Raw genomic sequence first — 21,521 nt, 5'->3', positions numbered from 1 at the left:
GAGGGGGCAGTGAAAACTTGTCCAAAAATCAAAAAACAAAATCAAATTTTATTTGCATAGCCCTTTACACACAAAAAGTGACCAAAGTGCTTTACAGTGAGATAAAAGCAATAAAATCATAACAACTAAAACAAATAAAACGGATGGTACAAATTGAAATTTTGTCCATGATCAATTGAAAGGAGCTTTGAAAATAAAACAGATAAAATACAATTAAACCAAAGTGTCCAAGGTAATGCTAACAGCTGAGCTTTGATATTACCTCTCAAGAACAGCTGTGGTTTATCTTGGAAGCTGGCTCCCACTAATAAATATACATGGTTATTATTGCTCATGAGCAGCAGTTAGTGAGCTACTAATGATCAACGTAAGCCAACTCCTGTGGATTTTACAGGATCAAACTATTTCTCTGGATTAGTTCAGTTCTCTAGCTTTAGCATTTCTTAGGCAAATGTTTACAATTCTGAAAAAACTTTTGTCAGCATAAAGTCTAAAATCTTAAGCCACAGGAATGAAAAACATTTTTTAAAGCATATAGCTGTAAAACCTCAAAAGAAAAAAAAAGAATAAATAAAAAGAGAAGCTAAAGGCTAACCAAATGCTAACTTATCCAAGTTTGGACATGAGCTTTGAATAATGGTTGGTTTTTAAAGAGGTTTTTCATGGTTTGTGAAAAGCTTTTCCTTAAAATATGCCTGTGGTTCACATTGTCAATGAGCTCTATGCCATAAATATACATGATTATTATGGTTCATCAGCAACACTAAGCTAGCAATAACACAAGCTCTCACTTGTGGAAAATGGTGACATTAAATTTCAGTTTGTTCATTCTTTTTCAGTTTTATTTTTAATCATCCATTAGCTCTTATCAGCTTTTTCTAATGCTTCCTTTTACATCCCGGAGCGAAGACGGCTGAGGGTTATCACGGGTCAGTGTCAGTGCGTAAAAAATGGCAGCCTGCTAACAATGATGGTCTTGATTCTGACTCGTGTTCCAGCGGGTCAGCATTTTTAACCAAGCAGGGCATGAGGCCTGAGACCCCAGCAGCCAGAACCCACCATCAAATTAGTCACTTAAAATATGTAGTTATTGTTTTCAGCATTTCTGTAATTTAAGTGCAAACGGACATCCTTTTCGAAACTTTGAACTGAAAACGCTAAAATGACGAGTTTTCACTTGAAACACTGTCGTGTCAACAGGGCCATGGTCACATTTGTCCACTCGAGCTGCGAGAAAAGTGATAAGAGCAACATGAAAAGTCAGAGAAAAATGTTAATTCACAAATACTTGAGTGGAAGCTTCAGGGAGATGCTGCAGATGAGCTGAAGAGCCACATGTGGCCACATAGCAGTGAGGAGCAAACCTCCTCCTGAAGCCTCCAAGCAGAATTTTTTCATGTCGTTCTCAATTAGGGTTTAATGAAAGTGCAGAACTAAGTCTACAGCAGCCTGTAGCAGCTTTAGGAGGACCTTTCTATGGATGAATCAGTAGGTGGGGCTGCGTCGAATCCAAATCCATCTTTCTGTTTCGTTCACAGAACAATACCACAGCCTGAGTGAAAGAATCCCAGTCATGACATTGCGCTGGACCCAGGAGGACTCAGGAAAACTCCATCCACACATTAGGGTGTTGCTTGGCCGGCCTTGTTAACTCCTCCCCCTCCTGTTCGCCCCTGGGTGGGCTCGGGCCTTCAGCTCTCCTTTGGACCTCCGTGGCGCCCTTCGAGCACCCCCGTCTTCCCGCCCCTGCAGACCCTGACGTCACGGGTCCATCGCCGCCGGTCCAACCTGTGGTTCAAGACGAAAGGAGGACGGCGAGAGGAGGACGGCCGAGCTCCAGCGGCGCCCGCACACCCCGCTTCCATCGGCTGGACGTCCATGGAAGTCCTGAAGGTAAGACCACCGGCGCCGAGGTGTCCTGGACATCCTCTGCATTCAGCGCTTCTTCAGATTCTCCGCTCAACACCAATTTGGACTTTGGCTCCAGGAATTCTTGTCAGGTTCCGAGATACAAACACGGCTCTTTGACTGTGGTAAATCCATCGGGCGGATTAGCTCTCCACAGAATTCCTGTTTCCAGACATTTGGCATTCAGCTCATTTAATCCTATTTGCTCCACTACATTGACATATTTTCATTCATTTCATTCCTGGCAGGATCAACCCGACACTCAAAACAAGAAAATATGAAGTATGTTTTCAATCCATTTGGTTGAAACACGATCAAACGTTGACGCGTCTTGCAGTTCACGATCAAAGATCAAAGTTTTCACCGTCTGTTTACAGAGTTGAAATCTGCTGCTGAAGACGTTTCCGGCTGTCACACACTCGGCATCGATTGATTTTCCGTGGCTGTGAGCTGGAAAAGACAAAGCTTGGGCCTTTTGTGGCAGTTATGAAAGATCCGCATGTGATACCATTAGATGTGAAACTTTTTTGCTGTGTGTGCGTGCGTGTGTGTGTGTGTGTGTGTGTGTGTGTGTGTGTGTGTGTGTGTGCGTGACATTTCCGCTTTTGGCTCATGGCGAAATTCTTTCCAAGGTTGGTGACGTGCCTTGAAAGCGTTTCACAGTTCTGACGTATAAATCGTGCCCGTCGGGTGTTGCGTGAATTCTGTAATCGTCACCCTGAGGCTTTTGCAGCTTAAAGCTCAAACACTGATACTTTTCATGACTTTGCTTTCAAGTCGTTGGTGGTAAGATTCGAATTGTTCCCAAAAAAAGTTTTGATTTAGAGGTTCTAACAGATCAAAGCCACAGCGCAAACTATTGGGAAGAGCCAAATCATTTTCTCGGGCTGGATTCAGACACTTCTTGACAGTTCGACGCTAACCTGTCTGTGGATTATCCAAAAAAAAAAAAGAAGAAGAAGAAGCTGTGCAGCAGGACAAATTAGCTTGGAAGAGTCGAGCAGAGCTGCTGGACCGTGAAAGTGAAAACATAAAGCTCAGATGGGGTCGTCCAATGGCTGAAGGGGGGCGCTCTTAATTAGCCGGTTCCCTCTGACCCCAGTGAGACTAAAAACGGCTCAGGGATCAAGAAGAGTTTCATCACATGGCAAAGCAGATACAAACGCTCACAGGTCCATTCTTAAGTTTAGAGAGAGCACAACAATTGGAAAAAAAAAAAAAAAAGAAAATTACCCAAACCTCCATAAAGTCATGCAGACCTCTATGAGAGGTCTGCATGACTATGAGAGTAAGGCTATGAAAGTAAGGCGCGACTTAAACACGGTTTCCCCTCTGAATAAAAGTAAGTTTTACACATTTCCACTGTATGCAGTATATTTTTTACATGCCTATTTTTTAGCATTTCATCTATATTTTTGAAACTGTTCTGTTATTTTTGCTATTTTTTTTCGGCTGTTTCATTTGCCCTTTCAGTTGGGTCCGTTCAGATGACTCCCTTCAGCGCAACAAAAAGTCAGACATGCAAGAATTGGAACCGTTCTTATTGACCAGCTCGGCACTGTCCAACAGAGTGCTACAGCTGAAAACGTTTGCAGAAGTGGCTTACTCTCCACTTTGAACCTGGACACTAATCAGAAGTGTTTTCATTGCACAATAATGAAGCTGCTGGAAAAATTTATTGTCCAGATTATTATTATTATTATTATTGTTATAGTTATAATTATTTTATTTTATTTTTTTACAAAATTGATTTTAAAATGACAACTTAATATTTAGTTGTTTGTTTTTAAGCAATTTTAGCTATTTTATCTGTTTGAAATCTATATATAATAGGGAGTTGTTGTCATTTGATAGCATTTCTTACCATTGCCTATTTAATGCATGAGTCATTCACTGACTTTGAAATAGAGTCATTATTTCTAAGAACTGTGCAGAAATGAAATTATTTTTAGGTCACTTCCCCCATAAAAGATTAATAATATGGGAATCCAAGATATTTCTCAGTTTGTAAAGATGGTGGTTTGATTACACAAAAGGTTCTCAGTGAGAAAGGCCATTCTTCATTCTGAGAGTGTAGTAGCTGTAAAGAAAACCTTCCAATAACTTCTACAATAAATCTCAGAAAAAAATTAGAGGCGAATCTTCTGACCTCTATAAAACTGAGAGCCTCCAATTATATTCCAGAAGAAAAGATGGAGGCTTTTGATTTCTTCTGTAACGGTATGAAAGTCTCTGGAGTATTATTTGATGGCCCTGAACAGTACAGACCTTTAAAAAAAAAAAAAAAAATCATCAGCTTGAATTCCACGTGCAGCTTTTGGTGGTTTCCTTTGACCTTTTTCTCAGACCTCAGGAACATCCAGATGAATAATGCTGCATCTTTGTTTGCTTTGATTTTTTTTTTTTTCCAAACTGAACCGGAGGCCCAACTGAAGGAGGATTTTTTTTTGTCTGATAAACTCGTAAGAGCATACCTTCCGCCCTGTTCTCTGTCTCTCTCTTTCTCCTTCAAGATAACGGTTTTCAAAAAGCGAAACCCGTCTGAACAGGATCCACTGCCAGGGTTTTCCAGCAGGTCTCCTCTAGGATTTGTTTTTCACTTTTACATGTTTTTTCAGAAAACTTTGCTTGTGCAGCTGCTAAATTAAGCTCGATTGTTTGCGGCTCAAGCAAGTGCATGTTCTGAAATCCCACACTGACCGGACAGTGCGTCTCATTCTTAGAAGAGGATGTTACATTCTTGCTCATGCTACCCAGAAGCCTCGGGGTGAGGGACAGAGAAGGCGTCTCTTTGTCCCAGGCTCCTCCTCTGGCTGGAGTGGCCTGTCTGTGCCGTGACTGCTATTTGCTGCACAGCGCTGTTACTAAGAGACATGAAGCAAAGGGAGCAGGATGGGATTCCTGCAGGCGACGGAGGAACTAAACTCAGCACATGCTGTGGTCGCCAAACTCAAAGTCCTTCTTTTTAACACTTTATGTGTCAGGATCTTATAAATATCAAAACCAGTAATTATTGCAGTAATATTTTATACCATGCGCACACAAATAGGCTACTACGTGCGCATCAAAGGAACGGAGAAAAGATTAGAGGCTAAATTGGGATTTGTGGTGAGGAAGAGATGTATTGCTCCTGTGAAGTTCTGCGGCCGTGGGGAAGAGGGGAGGAGGAGGCTGAGATCACACTGGTAACAGTTTTCATTGAAAAGAAAAAAAAGCCCTGTTGCTGCTGTAAATGGAGGACGAACAACCAGCGTGTTGAAATGTTTCAAATTATAAGTGTAATACAGATGAATGCATCTGACTGTATAATTGTGATATAATGCTGTTTATGTCAAACATTTTAGTTAAGGTCCATGTACAAACTGATTAGAACTAAAGAAGGTTGAACCAATGAGATAATGACATAAACGTGTGTAACAACAACATTTCCAAGTGTCTCCCAGGTAAATATGCAAGTACATGATAACACATTACTGTATTTGACTAAATTGTCACACATAGCCTGAACAGGATGAAATATGTTAAGAAAAATACACACAATATGAAGATTATACTTTTTATTATATGAAATTGATTTTAAAAAAAAGTGAAATGTTAAAAAGAAACATTTCCTCCATGTCATTCAGCAAAAAAACTGGATTTTCAGCAGTCTTATACTCTCAGAAACTGATAAAAGAGCAGATAAAAAAATGTAAACATGAATTGTACGATTCAAATATCACTACACATAAAAGACATTTAAAAATAAGCTGAAGGAAGTTCAAACTTATTAAAGCCCTCCTCCTCTTCTTTAGTTATTGGATATTACCAGAGATTAGCTAGCTTCGTATCATTTTCAGGTCAGGTGTCATTGTTTTCTGTTCATCTGACTCAGGCCATTTATCCAGCAACAAAAACTACTGAAAATTGTAATATTTCAATGTGTTTCCATTTAAACGGAGGTACAAGTCAGCAAAAATGATTATCTCGGAAAACTCCGGCCAATGTGGAGATTTGAAAAAATTCCGTCTTTGTGTTTGCTTGCAGACTGGGAGAGACGGGGATTAGCGTCAGCGTCGTATGTGTGTGGCCTGCATTTACAGTTGTCCAGGATATCTGATTGGCTTTAAGCTTCTCGTTACACTGGCACACTCGTAGCAGCTCTTAAAGGGATACTTCAACATTTTGGCAAATTGGCCCATTTAGCGTAATTCCTAAGTCATTTCGAACAGCATACTTACTTTTTTTGTGAGGGCGAGCTGTTGTTTATTCAGAGGCGAGTCAGGGAAGGTTTTGGGGACGGACACAATGGAAGTGTGTGGTATTTTTGGTTCCCCTCGTCAAACGCATCAAATACACAATCAAACAACCCCAAAACACTTTGGTGGACACGTTATAATCCGCACATTCACTACGCTGTGGAACACCAACAAATAATATTGTAGCGTTACGACATTGAAGCAAATACTGGGAACTACTTTTTCTTTAGAAATCACTACACCCAGACGCCATGTTTAGTAAGTAGTTCCATCTTAGCAATCTTTGCAAAAACAACTCAATCGCGTAATTTTGCATTGATATTTCACAGTGTAGTGAATGTGCGGATTATAACGTGTCCACCAGAGTGTTTTGGGGTTGTTGGATTGTGTATTTGATGAGTTTGACGAGGGGAAGCAAAAATACCATTCACTTCCATTATGTCCGTCCCCAAAACCTCCTCGACTCACCTCTGAATAAGCAATAGCTCGCCCTCACAAAAAAAGTAAGAATGCTGTTCGAAATGACCAAGGAATTGCTCTAAATGGGCCAATTTGCCAAAATGTTGAAGTATCCCTTTAACACGGTTTTTATGTGGGTTTGTGTGAATGACAGGGTGAAAATGCAACTCTCCAAAACTTCTCCGACTCCATCTCAGTGTAAACGGCAGAGACGCAACTTTTCTGAAACACTGCTGCTGCGCCCGCCCGACAACGTGCAGGACACCAGCGCTCGAGGCCTGGAGTTGACACACTTAATGCTAGTGAGGCATAAAAGCTACAGTCCGGGAAGAAGTAACAAGATTCTTGGTCATCACAAAAGGGAGGGAAAAGTAATAGCAGGAATTACTGAACTATGCACATTACTGAGGATAAACTGCAAGCATGTGGCTACTGATTTCAGCTCCTTGACCTGAGCTTCTTTCACATTTCTATTTGACTAAGTGAAAAACGCCACAGTGTGTTTTCAGTTCGGGGTGCCAAACAAAAGGTTAGTTCAGGGGCTGCATACAGTCCAGCTTCATCTTGAGTGAGCCAGACTAATAAAATAATGTCTTTAAATGAAAACTTTAAAGTTTTTCTTTTTTGTGGTGCAGGGTATACATAATGGAAATGTCTTTATTTTACTACCGAAAGTGTCTCCAATATCAACATAAAACCAATTTTAATGAAATCTTCATGCTCAAATACAGTGAAATGTCTATAAACACAGAGTCAGAGCATTTTGAAAATATTGTGTTTTCCCAAATGTTTCCCTGATGGTGGTCCAGATTGCTGTCACATACTTTGAGCACATATCTCTCCCTCAGTGTTCATCTGTGTTGAGATCAGCTGATTGACGAAGACCATAACTTCCCTCACTGTTGAAGTGAAGCAGACGGCTGGAGGACTCATGGTGCTCTGTGCATGCTGACACTCCCCTTCAAGTGAACCCCACCCACAGTAAACAGAGCCCCCCTTCACTGCTGGAGCGAAGCACTCAGGCCTGTACTGTTCTCTCGGCGTTCACCGCACATCCACACAACGCTGGTTGAATATGTCACAATCAGAACTTCATTTATCCTCGAGGGGCTGCAACACAGCAGGATCAACACAACACAGTACACTGAAATGAAACTTTCAGGACATAGAATACACACTGTGCATGGTGCTGCTGGAATACCATGACAGTAACACATTTATGCATATATTTATAAAACACAGCGCTCACTGAAAGACTTAAATTGTGTCTGTTGTAAACCTGTAGATCGTCTGCATAGTGGAAAATTTCACTGTCTTTACCTCTCAAGCAGGGCTATGCAGAAACCTTTGGAGGGGCAGGTGCTCAAAGTTAAAAGAGGCAGATGGAGAACTAACACCAAAATAAAGAAATGTTTCATCTTGTATTTCTTAACAGATACTTATAATATATTAAGTATTGAAAAAACTGAAAGGGGGAACATTAAAAATGGGAGAAAGATACGAGAGGAGGGGTGTGTGAATGAACAGTATATAGCCATGAATTTGCTCCTTGATGCTGATTCATAATCTGATCTTTATCATTTCTAGTTCTAATAATAGAGTAAAACAATTAAAGGATACAGACATCATGTATTCAAATGTATTTGTGTTTCAATTCAGTTTCACTGTCCACTTTGCACAAGACAGCAAAATTATAAGTTACATATTTTATATTTATGCATATTATATTTAATTTGTGTGTCGATAAACAAATGTTAGAAGCTAGCACATATCTGTTTGAATGAGAGGTTGAGGAAATCACAATTCTTGTTGTTGTAATTATTAAAGTTACTGTTGTTTTACTTATACTGTAATAGTTAATGAAATATTGTGACCTCTGCCTCATTGCCTCTAGAAACAGTAAAAACACTGAAACTCAATTGACAGTAAAACAGTCCATCTCTCTAAAGCACTTCGCTCCTGAAAGAAGAGACATTCAGAAACAAGAACCCACGCCTTCCACCCCACCCAGCATTCTGCGTGTCGTTAACTAGCTTAACTAGCTTAACTAGCTTCTATAATGTGTGAGTCAGACGCACACACTTCACTTCATCAATCATCTTTTAAGGACACACACCGTGCACAAAGGAATACCGCTGCTAAACCCGCTTCAGGCATTAACTCGGTCCTCCCTGTGGTCCTCGGTTTGTAGACTACTTATTATTTTGGGGCAGTCTTTCACATGCACACTTTGGGAAAAAAAAAAAAAAAATCTTTGACTAAAGAGCACTTGGGGCATGACGAGCTTCTGCACGTGCACAATTGATTTAGTGTTTCTTTCACAGCAAACCAGTGATTTTGAACAGTTTCAAAACCAATGCCGTCGTCATTTCAGACACAGCGTTTAATTTTTACGGAGTTTGTTCCACTAAATTTTATTTTACGCTGCTGAATTTGTAAACTCTTTGCCAGCTGTTCATTTTTCCCTCTTTACTGATCACTTTTCCATAAATCTACATGTAAATGCATTCAATTAACAGTTTCTTTTGAAAGCAGCAGCTGGGCGGCCTTTGTGACATCTGTCATCATCACTTCTCCATTTCAGTCTCTTTTCATCTTAACATTCTCATACAAACCCACAACGCTTCGACAGGACTTTTTGTACATGCTACAGAGAGAACAATTCTACTAGCATGCTCATTAATTGCATTATCTCTCACATTCATAATTTTGATTTCACTGGTCTCATCTTCATCAGAGTGAATCTGATTACTTTGGCTTACGTGAAGCGTAAATTAAAACTTTTTAAAATTAAGATCAAATACGAGAAATTACAGAATTTATACAAACGTCTTGATTTTATTGTGAGATGTATTTCATTTAATTCATTGCTTCTAAAATATTAAAGCTTGTGTCCGGAGTTTCCGTTCGTTTCCAATGTATGTATAATTTTTTGCCTAGCTTTAATGTGTTCATCGCTGTAGCAAAGTAACCAAACTGAAAAGGTCAAAGTGATCATCCAGAAAAGGAAATCACTTTTTCAAATATCTTGTTCATTTATTGATATTCAAAGTTCAGTCAAAGGTTAAAAAAGAAATGGCACCATATTCTGCAGTGCTGAAATCCTCCACTGCAGCATAACATGCAAAAAGTGCAAACAGCAGCTTAAAGCTGGTGTCTGGAGTTTTGAAAGAGAGAGGTTCCCCCTCCCTCTGCTTTCATGAGCGACCAAGCCACGCCCATTTAATTGTGCACGTGCATTACCTGTCGGGTGAAAATGAGAGCCTCCGAGTCCTACAGCATCCTACATGTTCAGCTGTTTACGGTGGATGTTCAGCAGACAGTGGATATATCCGAGGTAAGCGCGGCGGCTGCTGCGGAGCTAACTCACCTCTGCCTGGGCGAGCGACCGTGCTCTCTGCCTGCGTGCACACCTTGATTGACAACACGAGAATGCGGAAGCTCGCTGACCGGCGCTTTTTCGGATAACATGGGGGTCTATGAGACGAAGGCGGGGCTCATAAATAAATTTTTATATTGCTTTATGCTATTATTATATTATTGTATTGAACCAGACTGACACATTTAAACTCTGTTGAAAAATGATAGCCACATGGTGGCGCAGTGGTTAGCGCTCTTGCCTCACAGCAAGAAAGTCCTGGGTTCAAATACCGGCTGGGGCTCAGGGCCTTTCTGTGTGGAGTTTGCATGTTCTCACCGTGTGTGCGTGGGTTCCCTCCGGGTACTCCGACTTCCTCCCACAGTCCAAAAACATGCATGGTAGATCACCCTAAATTGCCCCTAGGTATGAATGTGTGAGTGAATGGTTGTTTGTCTATATATGTCAGCCCTGCGACAGACTGGCGAACTGTCCAGGGTGTACCCTGCCTTCGCCCACAGCAGCTGGGATCGGCTCCAGCCACCCGCGACCCCGAAAGGGATAAAGCGGCAGAAAAAAATGAATGAATGAAAAATGATACATACGTTGGAAACGAACGGAAACTCTGGACACGAGCTTTGATGCTGCAGAAAAACTTTAAAAAAAAAAAAAAAGAGTCAACAATTAGATACTAAATCATGTCAAACACCATTTGTTTTGGTGTGGAGTTTTAGCTATTTTTATTTGCCCTGAAGATATTCAGAAATTCAAGGAAAGTTTTTTTTTCCTAATTCTTTTTTTCTTTCCTAATGACGATACTACCAGTAAAATATTGTGTTCAATTTGTCCAACCAAAACAAATCTTTTCTTTTTTTTTATATATTTATTCCCATTCTCTTAAAATAGTCATTTCAGTGAATCACATGTTGGATGTTAAGATGCCAAAATCTTCAGAGAGGCTCTGAAAGCCCGGCGGCACCAAACACCCGGACACTTTCTGACAGCAGGAAGGATGTGAAGCGTCTTCAAAGAGGCCGTCCAGCTTCACAGCGCCGAGACTCCGTGTGAGGAAAGAAAGAATTAACAAAACTAAGAATGTGTCTTAAGGACAGAGGGAAAATATCTGAATTCTGCTCCCGGCTTTTATATTTATGAGCCATGTAATTAAACATTAATGCTCAATGAGAATTAGCATCGGGCTTTTCAAAGCAGTCAAAACCTTCAGTGTGTCAAAAAGCAGGAGAACTAAATATATCACTCTTTTTACATGATGAGACATAATTGGGAATATCGGCTAAAGTCTGGCTCTTGTGTTGTTTTTGTGGTTGGTCACTGTTTAAGGACTGAGGCTCAAAGTGCATGCTAAATATTCCAAAAACTGAACCCTCACGGAGCGCAGCACCTCCAAACTCCCAGCACTGAACCACCTGACGGCCAGAGAAAAGACTTCTTGATTAAATCTCTTCTGTTTTTTTTAATCTTCATTGACAGCCTGATGCACACTGAAAACAGTTGGGTTAAAAAAAACCCCAATTTTAATCCAACTGCTGGTTCAGAAAAGGACGAACCCCCTTTTTGGGTTATTTTAACCCAACAGGTTGGGTTCTTTTTTTCAACCCAATTTTTGGGTTGAATTATTTAACCCAAAAGTTGGGCTATGCTAACTACAATGTTGGGTTATTGTTATTGCGCTAAATTGCGCAACCCAATAGTTGGGTTAAAATAATTGTAATAATAATGCATTGGTTTTATATAGCGCTTTTCTGGACACTCAAAGACGCTATAAAGAGCAACCCATTTTCTGGGTTACAGGGCTATTATTTTAACCCAATTTCTGGGTTTTCAAGGTTATGCACCATTTTTGGGTTGTTTTTCAGAGGATAATTCATTTTTGGGTTAGGGGCTTGTTTTTTTTTTTTGTTTTTTTTTTTGTCTTTCAGGTCCAGTTATGGGATTTTCTCTAATGTTTGAGAATGCTTTGTGTTTTTATTTCCAGTAAAGTTACCCAATTTCTGTCAAATGTTTGACAGTTGTGTTTTGTAAAATAAATACATTTTCTTGTAAAAAAAAAATTCATTCTCATTTTTAGCTTTTATTGATATTAAGTATATTTTTAATAAAGGAATAAAAATAATTCTGATAAGTAGTTGGGAAGTAGGACGAACCAGCAGTAAAATGTATTTATTACTGTTATTATTGGGGTGACAGTAGCTCAGTTGGTAGAGTAGGTCGTCTCATAACCGGAAGGTTGGCGGTTTGATTCCCGCTCCCACAGGCGTAAAACTGTTGTTGTGTCCTTGGGCAAGACACTTCACCCACCTTGCCTAAGTGTGAGAGTGAGTGGTTGGTGGTGGTCAGAGGGGCCGATGGCGCAGACTGGCAGCCTCGCTTCCGTCAGTCTCCCCAGGGCAGCTGTGGCTACAGTAGTAGCTTACCACCACCCAGTATGGAGAGAATGAATAATGTAATGTAAAGTGTCTTTGAGTGTCCAGATAAGTGCTACATAAAACCAATGCATTATTATTACAATTATTTTAACTCAACTATTGGGAGCGCTACATTGCGCAACCCAATAGTTGGATAAGCAATAACCCAACATTGTAGTTAGCATAACCCAACTTTTGGGTTAAATAATTCAACCCAAAAATTGGGTTGAAAAAAAAGAGCCCAACCTGTTGGGTTAAAATAACCCCCAAAAAGGGGGTTTGTCCTTTTCTGAACCAGCAGTTGGGTTAAAATTGGGTTGTTTTTTAACCAAACTGTTTTTAGTGTGTGCTCTCTGGAGAGAAGAAGATTATTCCTCCAGCGTCAGTCAGCCACATGCAGCCCCTCTGTAGACCCGGTCCACGTTGACCTGAATCAGGCCCACCGCTGTCATCATCCTTGTTCTTATTGTCCATCGATTTGTGCATGCAGAACTAATTACTCCAACTGTGGTGCACACGCGCGCTAGCAGCATTTCAGAAAAATTGTGTTTCCTCCTGTTTTCATTCAGATAAAGTCAGTGCTTATTTCCAAAATGCAGCGAAAATTTTCCTGTAAACAGAACCTCAAACACACCCCATCTAGCATTCAGTATGTTATTTCAATTCATATCAGGAGAATCTGAAACATTGAGAGCATTACCGGGCTGTGAGAGCGTGATCGGCATTTGCTGCAGCGAAGAAAGTGTTGGGATGAAAGCAAATGATATTTAAATGATATACACGAGTTGAAACATACTTATGATTTGCAGCTGCAGCCTTTCCAGCCCCTGTGTTGGACACTGTAATTTTGACAGATCTTGTAAGTAATTAAGTTATAACTATTCGGCACAGGGAAAGAGTATGGCTTGGCTTTCAATAAATGACTTTCTTTGCACGTCGGTTTACTTGGCTCGACTTGCTGCCACATGTTCTCCATCCTGAGGGAAAAGTCCAGAGTTCATCCATCCAGCCAACCTCAACCTGCCACCTCGAGCAGTGTCTAAATGTCATCACGTGCCTGATGTGACATGACAGGAATTGATGGCATCTCCTGGAGAATACGAGGAGCAGTGCAGTTTGGGAGTGTCGGGTTGTGATTTTTGGGATATAGTCTTGGCTCATCGATACGCTTTGAGAGCTCTTTCAGAATTTTGATTAGCTAAATTCCGTCAGACAGTGGCTGTTTGGTATCTTCCCCTCTCGAAATGTCTGGAAGTGCGGCTGGTTGGCAAGGCAATAAGAAACTGTGAAGTGTAGCCGGATGGGAGGCATGAATGGATCTGTTTCTTTTCGGGGGTCAAAGAGTGACGACTATCTCTCGAAATGTTATTGGTCCTCAAGGCACAAGTCTCAAACATGGACCCATGTGCTTTCCTTGAGAAGGTAATAAACCTCAGACTCACAAAGACTCTATGAATAAAGTGAGAGCTCAGCTTGCTGTAGGGATCGATGAAATACCTCCCTTGTTAATAGTTCTCTCTCAAGTCAAAGGTTTGGCTGAAGGAAAAGGCCACACTGCAAAGGGAAGACAAAGAAACGCTCTACTATGTCTTCACAAAGGCCGCTTTCTGTGTTTTATCGTACGAAGCTCCTTCCTCCCGGGGGCTCTTCCCCTGTGTTTGTGTTCACCTCACCGTCTCTTAGCTAATTTCCACTTATCCAACAAAGGGCCGATGCTCTGGCTTCTCACAGCGTTGCACGAGATGCAGCGACAGATGTCTGCATTTGTTAGCGGCGCGGCTGATAACGCCTTATCACACGTGAGGATCCCGGTCAGCCGCTTGATTCTTCAACAGTTCTGGGTACAGAGAACCGTTCACTACCGTGGAAAAAGCAGGCTCGTAGTTTAACTCGTTTATTCACACGTCCACGTCCGTAAAGGAAATCACAACATCTTTAACAGGAACAAAATGAAAATAGAAATTGTGTAAATAATCAATTCCTCAATTACCCGGAGTGGAACATAATAACAGAGCTTTCGGTTGAGTGGTTTAATACTCAGCAGCACCGTGATGATATACTTGATGGCTGAATTGAATAGTCTGAGTTGGAGAAGAATTTAGCGTGACATTGGCGCTATCACTCTGGGGAGCATCAATAAAGCTGCAGTTATTGTGCTGGTAAAGCATGCACTTCCTCCGAATTGTGCTGCTAAATGTGTAACCAGTGACAATGATTTGTCCCAAGTAGCCTGACAGGTGTCTGTAAAGACTGCAAAGAAACTGCAGAGTCTTTCAGTCGGGGATGGAGCCATGAATACGAAAAGATGTCATGCCAGCGAAGGCACCGTTTACATGAAAAGTGAAATCATAAAACTCTCGTTGCATTTTGGGTGTCGGTTTACATGACAACGGTGCTCGGAGCCATAACGGCTCCAAGGTGGAACATTTTGACACTGCTTCGACTCCCGTCTCCATGGAAACGGAGGAAAACACAGCTTTCTGAAAATGCTCGGGGCCCGTCTCCATGTAGACGGTGGAACCTCTGCTACAGCGCAGTCGCTTCACGGCTGCTGTAGATGGTTGTTGTTCAGAAACGTGAGTAGATGGACAATAGCAGCAATGGCGGTCTAGCAAATTGTTATCTGAGCGAATATGTGTGTGTGTGTGTGTGTGTGTGTGTGTGTGTGTGTGTGTGATTTCATTACAAAAATAACCAACAAAGTACATGGTTTTCAGCAGTGTGCGTGAGAAAATGGACTTGGGGAACACACTAAACCCCAAATTGCCTCCGGCGATGTTTGAGCACCTTGAAAAATCAGAAATGTTTTCTTTTACGTTTCACCACCTCGATACCACACACAGACAGCACCATGTACTTTAATCCTAAGTGTAACAATAACGTAAATGTGGATCAATCTTTGAACAATGTCACAGTGGATCAAGAACAAATCAGCTCCCAGCAGAAATGCTGCTGTTAGTGTTCAGAGATATTCTCTTCATTGGCCTCAAAACCTAATCTTAAAGACTTCACGAGAGCATATTGTCTGTTATTAACCTTAATATTGGTCTTCCTTGTCCTGCACCTTTATGACCAATCATCTGTCATATTGCATTTCGATTTTTCTGCAGCAAAAATTAAGGTATTCACTGTCTCCATTGGAAACACCGTTTCCAGCAGATCATGTTTTTAATTTTTCTTTCAAAAATTTGTGCAGAATACATCCAACTCAACACGCTTCAATGCAGTATCCCAGTGAACTGCCTCCTATTAACTATTAGAAGTCTCTCTGGAGGAACTTCATTATCTGGACTCTCAATGTTCTCACTGTGAATACAGGCATGTTCGCTATCGGCCTTCTTCCAAAAATCCAAACTCCATCTTTCCTGGTTGTCAGCCGTGCAAAAGACTGAACGCTCAGCGTTTAGCTGACTTCGTTATGATGACTTGACTTTGGGTAAATCGAGCTGTAACAGGATGGAAGGACTTTAATTAAAAATCTCTAAAATTTTGACATAAATATAAGGAACTGCTATTATGAAGCATGGTGTGTATACAGAGAACCCAGCTCATAGTTTCCGTTCCTGCACTGGCACAACAAGCCCCACAGAACAAACCATTGTTGTTTGAACAGAAATGGACACTTTGACAGGAACATTGATGAAAATAGTAAAACTATTTCGCTGAAGGATATTTACACCTCATAAACACTTGTAACTGAGAATTAATGACACTTCTTTGCTTTTAAAAATACAACGCAGGCTGTTGTGTTTCCATCACCTCGGAGGATAATAGTCATCTGAGTTCGAGCCGAGTCTTTATCTAAAACATAACGATGAGCCCGACGGGGACTCGCTGTTTGTCAAGTCTCACAATGTGACTGTGGAAAGAGATTTATATCCCTATAACGCGGCCCTCTTCATCTGCACGCTTGATCTCTGCGAGTTAGCAGTGGTCAGTCGTCGTGCTCGGCCGTGTATCCTGTAGCTCATCTTAAACGCTGGACAACTGATGCAGAGAAAAGTGTTTTTGCGTGATTCGTTTTCTGGGACTCTCCCGTTTGCCTCCGTCGCTTCACATTTCATACCGGCTTTAGAAAGGGACCATATGATTTGACAGGTCGTGATTCCGGTTTATTTCAACAAGTGCTACAATTCAACCCGACAGCTCCAGCCACAGCATTTTTTCCAAGTCAATCGCCACGCCCCGTGGGCCCCTCGCAGCGTATTCCACCACCAGCCGATTCACTAAAATAAGCTCCAATAAAAACCTTTAGATGAGATAAACGTACCTTCCTGGTGGCTCTCTTCTACGTCCTGGTGCTTTCGAGTACCAGGAGAGCCGACCTCCACGGGGCAGAGCCATAACTTAACACATTTTATCACCTCTCCATGAGAGCTGGACAGACTCTCACCTTCAGTTCACCTCCTTTGCCCCGTAACCGTGAAAACACAACATTTACTGGTTAAATGGAATCAGCCCATCCAAATCCCAAAAATGGATGGGCTCAGTAAACACGGCATACGTTTGGGTTTTCATATGGTGAGTTTGTAGCGAAACAATGGTGCCACTTGTCCTCCTGGAGCTCAGAACAAATAATGTTTTATACTAGATGAGCAGAACTAAAGATTAAATGTTAGTTGGCCTTAAGCAAGCTTCAGTTCGCAGACTACTGCCCAAACTGTAGAAAGACTCCATTGTGCGGAAGAGGCGGTGACGTCAAAAGAGCTCTATAAAGACATAAATTCATAGTTAATCTGGATCAACACAGGCAGTGGGAGGATGAGTCCTCGGTGTCCTCCTCCATTTTTAACTTGCATAACTAATGAGCCTTAAGGCCTGGTTATATTCAGCACGGCTAGCGACTGCTCTCAGATTTGCACAAGCTAGCCTCCTGCCCACAGCGACGGCCCACAACACAAAGGGATTACTTTCTGTATGTGCATTTTCTTTTTTTTTCTTCAATTAACTCAAAAAATAATAATAATTCGAAATGCTGGAGATGCTTGAATACAGCCACTATCAGGTGAGATGAGTTGACGGATGTTTTGTTTTTATTCATGAATCCAAACTTTCATTCTGATTCGTATTTCTGCTCAGCTGTGATCATATCCTTACTGAACAATCTGGAACTGATTTCAACTTTTCAACAGAGGATTGATAAAATAATGCCACTGTTTTTGGTACTTCATGAAGCACAACCCAGAAAACTTTTCATGACTTTCTACTAAATGAAATCAACAACATGAAGAAGTGGAAACCAGATTATGCCTCTCAGTAAAGTGTAAACTGTGTAAAGTGTGATTTAGATTGAAAAACTTTTACAATTTATTTGGTAAATGTTCATTGCTGCAACACACAAACACAACTTGACTTATTTTGGGATAACTTCTTCACATTTGTACGCACTGTTTGATCGACGCTCTAATATGTAAGGCTGAGATTCATCCGGTTTCCGTGTGGCTCACCCAGGTGCAGTCCCACCTGGAGAATCCCACCAAGTACCACATCCAGCAGGCCCAGCGGCAGCAGGTGAGGCAGTACCTGTCCTCCACCCTGGGCGGAGGTAAAGCCGGCGGCCAGCAGTGCCCGAGCCAGCCGCCCGAGCACAGCATGCCGCCCGGGCCGGGCAGCAGCGCGCCCAACAGCCCCATGGCCCTGCTCACGCTGGGCTCCAACTGCGAGAAAGAGGTACACCTGGCACACCTGGCACTACGGACGCCGCGCCGCGTCGACGACCGCCCGTCAATTAAAGTCTGGTTTTGTGTTGCGCAGATGGACGATGTCATCGACGATATTATTAGCTTGGAGTCGAGTTACAGCGATGACGTTCTGGGACTGATGGACCCGGGGCTCCAGATGAACAACCCGGTAATTCATCCACACGTTCCGCTCCGCTCTGCGTGTTAACTCGAACCAACTTCCCGCTCTGAAGCCCATCTCCTCACTGAACTGTCTGTAACACTGCAGTTGCCTGTTTCTGGGAATTTACTGGACGTGTACGGCAACCAGGGCCTCTCGCTCCCGGGCCTCGGCATCAACGGCTCCTGTGCGCCCAACATCAAAAGGGAATTCACAGGTAAATGACAGAATCCAATGTGATTTAGAAAAACACGCTAAAAAATGTTAATATTTATATTCATTACACAATCCTGCCGTAAATCATCATCTAATATCGACTTGACTTAAAAATACGGGACATATTCCTATGAGAATGTACAATCACTGTGGACAAATGTCAATATTGTGTGCAATTTGGAAGTGCACAGGATACTTTTAAGTTGACTATTTGCCAAATAATTACTCCAGCTCCTGGCATGAAGCAAGTACTGGACAAGCCTGGATCCTGTGGCCAGTATGAAAGCTATCAAAGGCCAGAGGGCTTTCCAGTAGGTAAGCAAGACCAACCAAGTTCAAAATGCTCTCCTCAGTCTGTACGGCACGTATTTTGTGGATGACTAAATCGCACACAATATGAATCGACGACGGAGAAGCCAGTACATTGATTTTGTAAAAAAAAAAAAAAAAGAAAAGAAAAAAAAAGCAAACCAAAATTCCTCCATTCACATTGTGTTGCTGCTGTTTGCTTCACAGAGGCTGAGGTACGGGCTCTGGCTAAAGAAAGACAGAAGAAGGACAACCACAACTTAAGTGAGTCTCGTGAAATATTTAAAAAAAAATGTATTTTTTCAAATCCACACCCTTCTAGTGACAGTAGCTTCACTGACAGTATCTCGTATTCTCTCTGTACTGTTTTCATCTCAGTTGAAAGAAGACGGAGGTTCAACATAAACGACCGGATCAAAGAGCTGGGGACCTTGATACCCAAGTCAAACGATCCGTAAGTATCTGACAGTTGACCGTGGAGTGATGAGTGTTGTTTTTTGTTTTTTTGTTTTTTTTTTACAAGCTCTTCTTCATGCCGCCAGAGTTTGTTTAAAGTGCAAAGGCCTTCTGGCTGGGAGCGCAGCCATTAAGAATCCTGTGCTGTTCTGGTCAGCTGGTCAGCTGATGCTCACTGTAGACCTTTGTCTCCTGTATTCCCCAGAGACATGCGCTGGAATAAGGGCACCATTCTGAAGGCCTCGGTGGACTACATCAGGAAGCTGCAGCGGGAGCAGCAGAGGGCCAAAGAGCTGGAGTGCAGGCAGAGGAAACTGGAGCACGCAAACCGCCACCTGATGCTCCGTATACAGGTGGATCTGGAACACCGTCTGAAATGCACTGTTTTTTTTTTTTTGTTGCTCATGCATCATCTCTTAAGAAGTACCTTATATATCAAAATATTCCTCGTGTGACCACCAGATGGCACTGTATGACAACAGAATGCTGCTACAGTACCTCTGAAAAACCACTGTTACAGCAGGTAAAACGTCACCAAAAAGAAAAAGCAGCACAGCAGAATTTCAGCCCGAAATTGTAAGACTTGCATCAGAAAATGGAGCGAAATGTTTGAGGAACTGGAGAAAAGAATTGACATTTAACTGTGGGCGAACCCCGGTTTGGGCAGGCGGTGGATCGCCGGGAGGGATTTTCCAATGTTGATCTCTCCACTGTCACGATCTTAGAGAGCAACTCGCTAATGCCGCCTCAGCTTGGACTGCGTCAGTGTTAGCCGACAGATTTATTTAAATAAATAAAAAAAAGCATGACTGACACTCGTGGAATCTGATGGAAAACACAGACACACTCCAAAATCAGTTTTAGATTTTGGCATTTTTTCAAATTTATCATGTGAGGGTCAAGTTTTCACAAAAACTGATGAGATTTTAAGGTGCAAGGAGGTCAAATTTCCTATAATTTCTACAGTATGTATCATTTCTCAAAATATAAATTCATTAAATGATCACTATAACGCCCCTTCATTAAAAAAAAACCCTCGACATTCTGCATCGATCATTTTTTCTTTACATCATTTACCATTTCACATCAAAATACAGGTAACTAAGTGTAATTGTAATTCCTAACGTGTGGATATTGTAACTTTGCGTCTTGGTCCAGGAGCTGGAGATCCAGGCCCGTGCTCACGGTCTGACGGTGGTGTCGTCGCCGTCCGTGTGCACGTCCGAGCTGATGGCCCGAGCCATCAAGCAGGAGCCCGTCCTGGGCGACTGCCCCTCAGATCTCTACCAGCACGGCTCGGCTCCCGACATGTCGCCTCCGACCACGCTGGACCTCAACAACGGCACCATCACCTTCGACCAGATGCCGTCGGACGGCGGCGACGCCGGCCCTTACGGAAACTCCCGGACCTGTAAAATGAAGGAGCTGGTGAGGGACAACTCGCTGCGGCCGCTGTCCCCCAGCGACCCCCTGCTGTCCTCCATGTCCCCGGACGTCTCCAGCAACAGCCACCACAGTTCCAGCTCCAGCATGGAGGAGAAGGAGCACGGCTGTTAGCCCGGAGCCGGGAGCCACACTGACTCTCACATGTTATTTTTATCTCATGTTCATATATTTTTTTCTTACATTTTGACATTTTATTGCTGAGCTCTGTTCTAGTTTTGTCTGTAAATGTGACCCAGGATCTTCAGGTTCTCTGCAGTCATCAAATCTCCATGCAGCTCCTGACGTTTAAACAGCTGAAGGTCTTTACTGAATCTACACATTGAAACCTTTCAAGTTTTTTTTTGCTTTTTTTTTTAATTGATTTTTTAAAATTTCTCTTTGTGTATTGATTTGGTTCTTTACAAAAGTGCACATATGCAAAAATCCAGTCACAGAGCAAGACAATAAGACGCGGATATTTTGAATATCTAACATTCCACTTCTAATTTTCATTTAACAGTATTATCTCTATTTTGGATTTTAGTCATTAGTTTTGAAGTCATTAAAATCCTCTTATTTATTTCACCCTATTTCACTCTTGACACTCGTTATAAAAATCAAGCCAAGGAAAATAATGTTGTTGTTGTTATTGCTAAGTATTTTATTATCGTTTTAATTTATTTATTTAGCTCATTTAATTGTCCATCAATGATGACGATAAAAGAATGAAAAAACATTTTTGTCCTGTTTTTAAACTGAAAGATTTTTCAAACATCATTTGATTTTGTTTATAATGACTGTAAAATACAAATGAATTATAATAATAATAAAAGTGCTTTATATTGATTTTTAATATTGTTTCAGTGTTTTTACAGAGACGTTCAG

General features: G+C 41.7%; 1 protein-coding gene across 3 annotated transcripts; it reads left to right on the top strand.

Annotated features, from left to right (window-relative positions):
- Positions 1–17,361: 17,361 nt before the first annotated feature.
- mitfa (melanocyte inducing transcription factor a) lies at positions 17,362–20,768 on the top strand. 3 transcript variants are annotated; one of them, XM_030091563.1, is made up of 9 exons: positions 17,362–17,394; positions 17,841–18,059; positions 18,144–18,239; positions 18,339–18,442; positions 18,664–18,761; positions 18,963–19,019; positions 19,134–19,209; positions 19,417–19,564; positions 20,370–20,768. In XM_030091563.1, the coding sequence occupies exons 1-9, from the start codon at positions 17,362–17,364 to the stop codon at positions 20,766–20,768; spliced, it is 1,230 nt and encodes a 409-aa protein (XP_029947423.1). The 3 variants fall into 3 exon arrangements, with proteins under 3 accessions (XP_029947423.1, XP_029947422.1, XP_029947424.1); XM_030091562.1 differs by having other exon boundaries at positions 18,339–18,447; positions 18,678–18,761; XM_030091564.1 differs by lacking the exon at positions 18,664–18,761 and having other exon boundaries at positions 18,339–18,447.
- Positions 20,769–21,521: the final 753 nt, after the last annotated feature.

The sequence above is a fragment of the Salarias fasciatus genome, chromosome 5 (assembly GCF_902148845.1).
Source record: "Salarias fasciatus chromosome 5, fSalaFa1.1, whole genome shotgun sequence".
Taxonomy (NCBI): Eukaryota; Metazoa; Chordata; class Actinopteri; order Blenniiformes; family Blenniidae; genus Salarias; species Salarias fasciatus.
The sequence above is the reverse complement of the archived record's forward strand: the minus strand, read 5'-3'. Positions and strand labels throughout refer to the sequence as shown.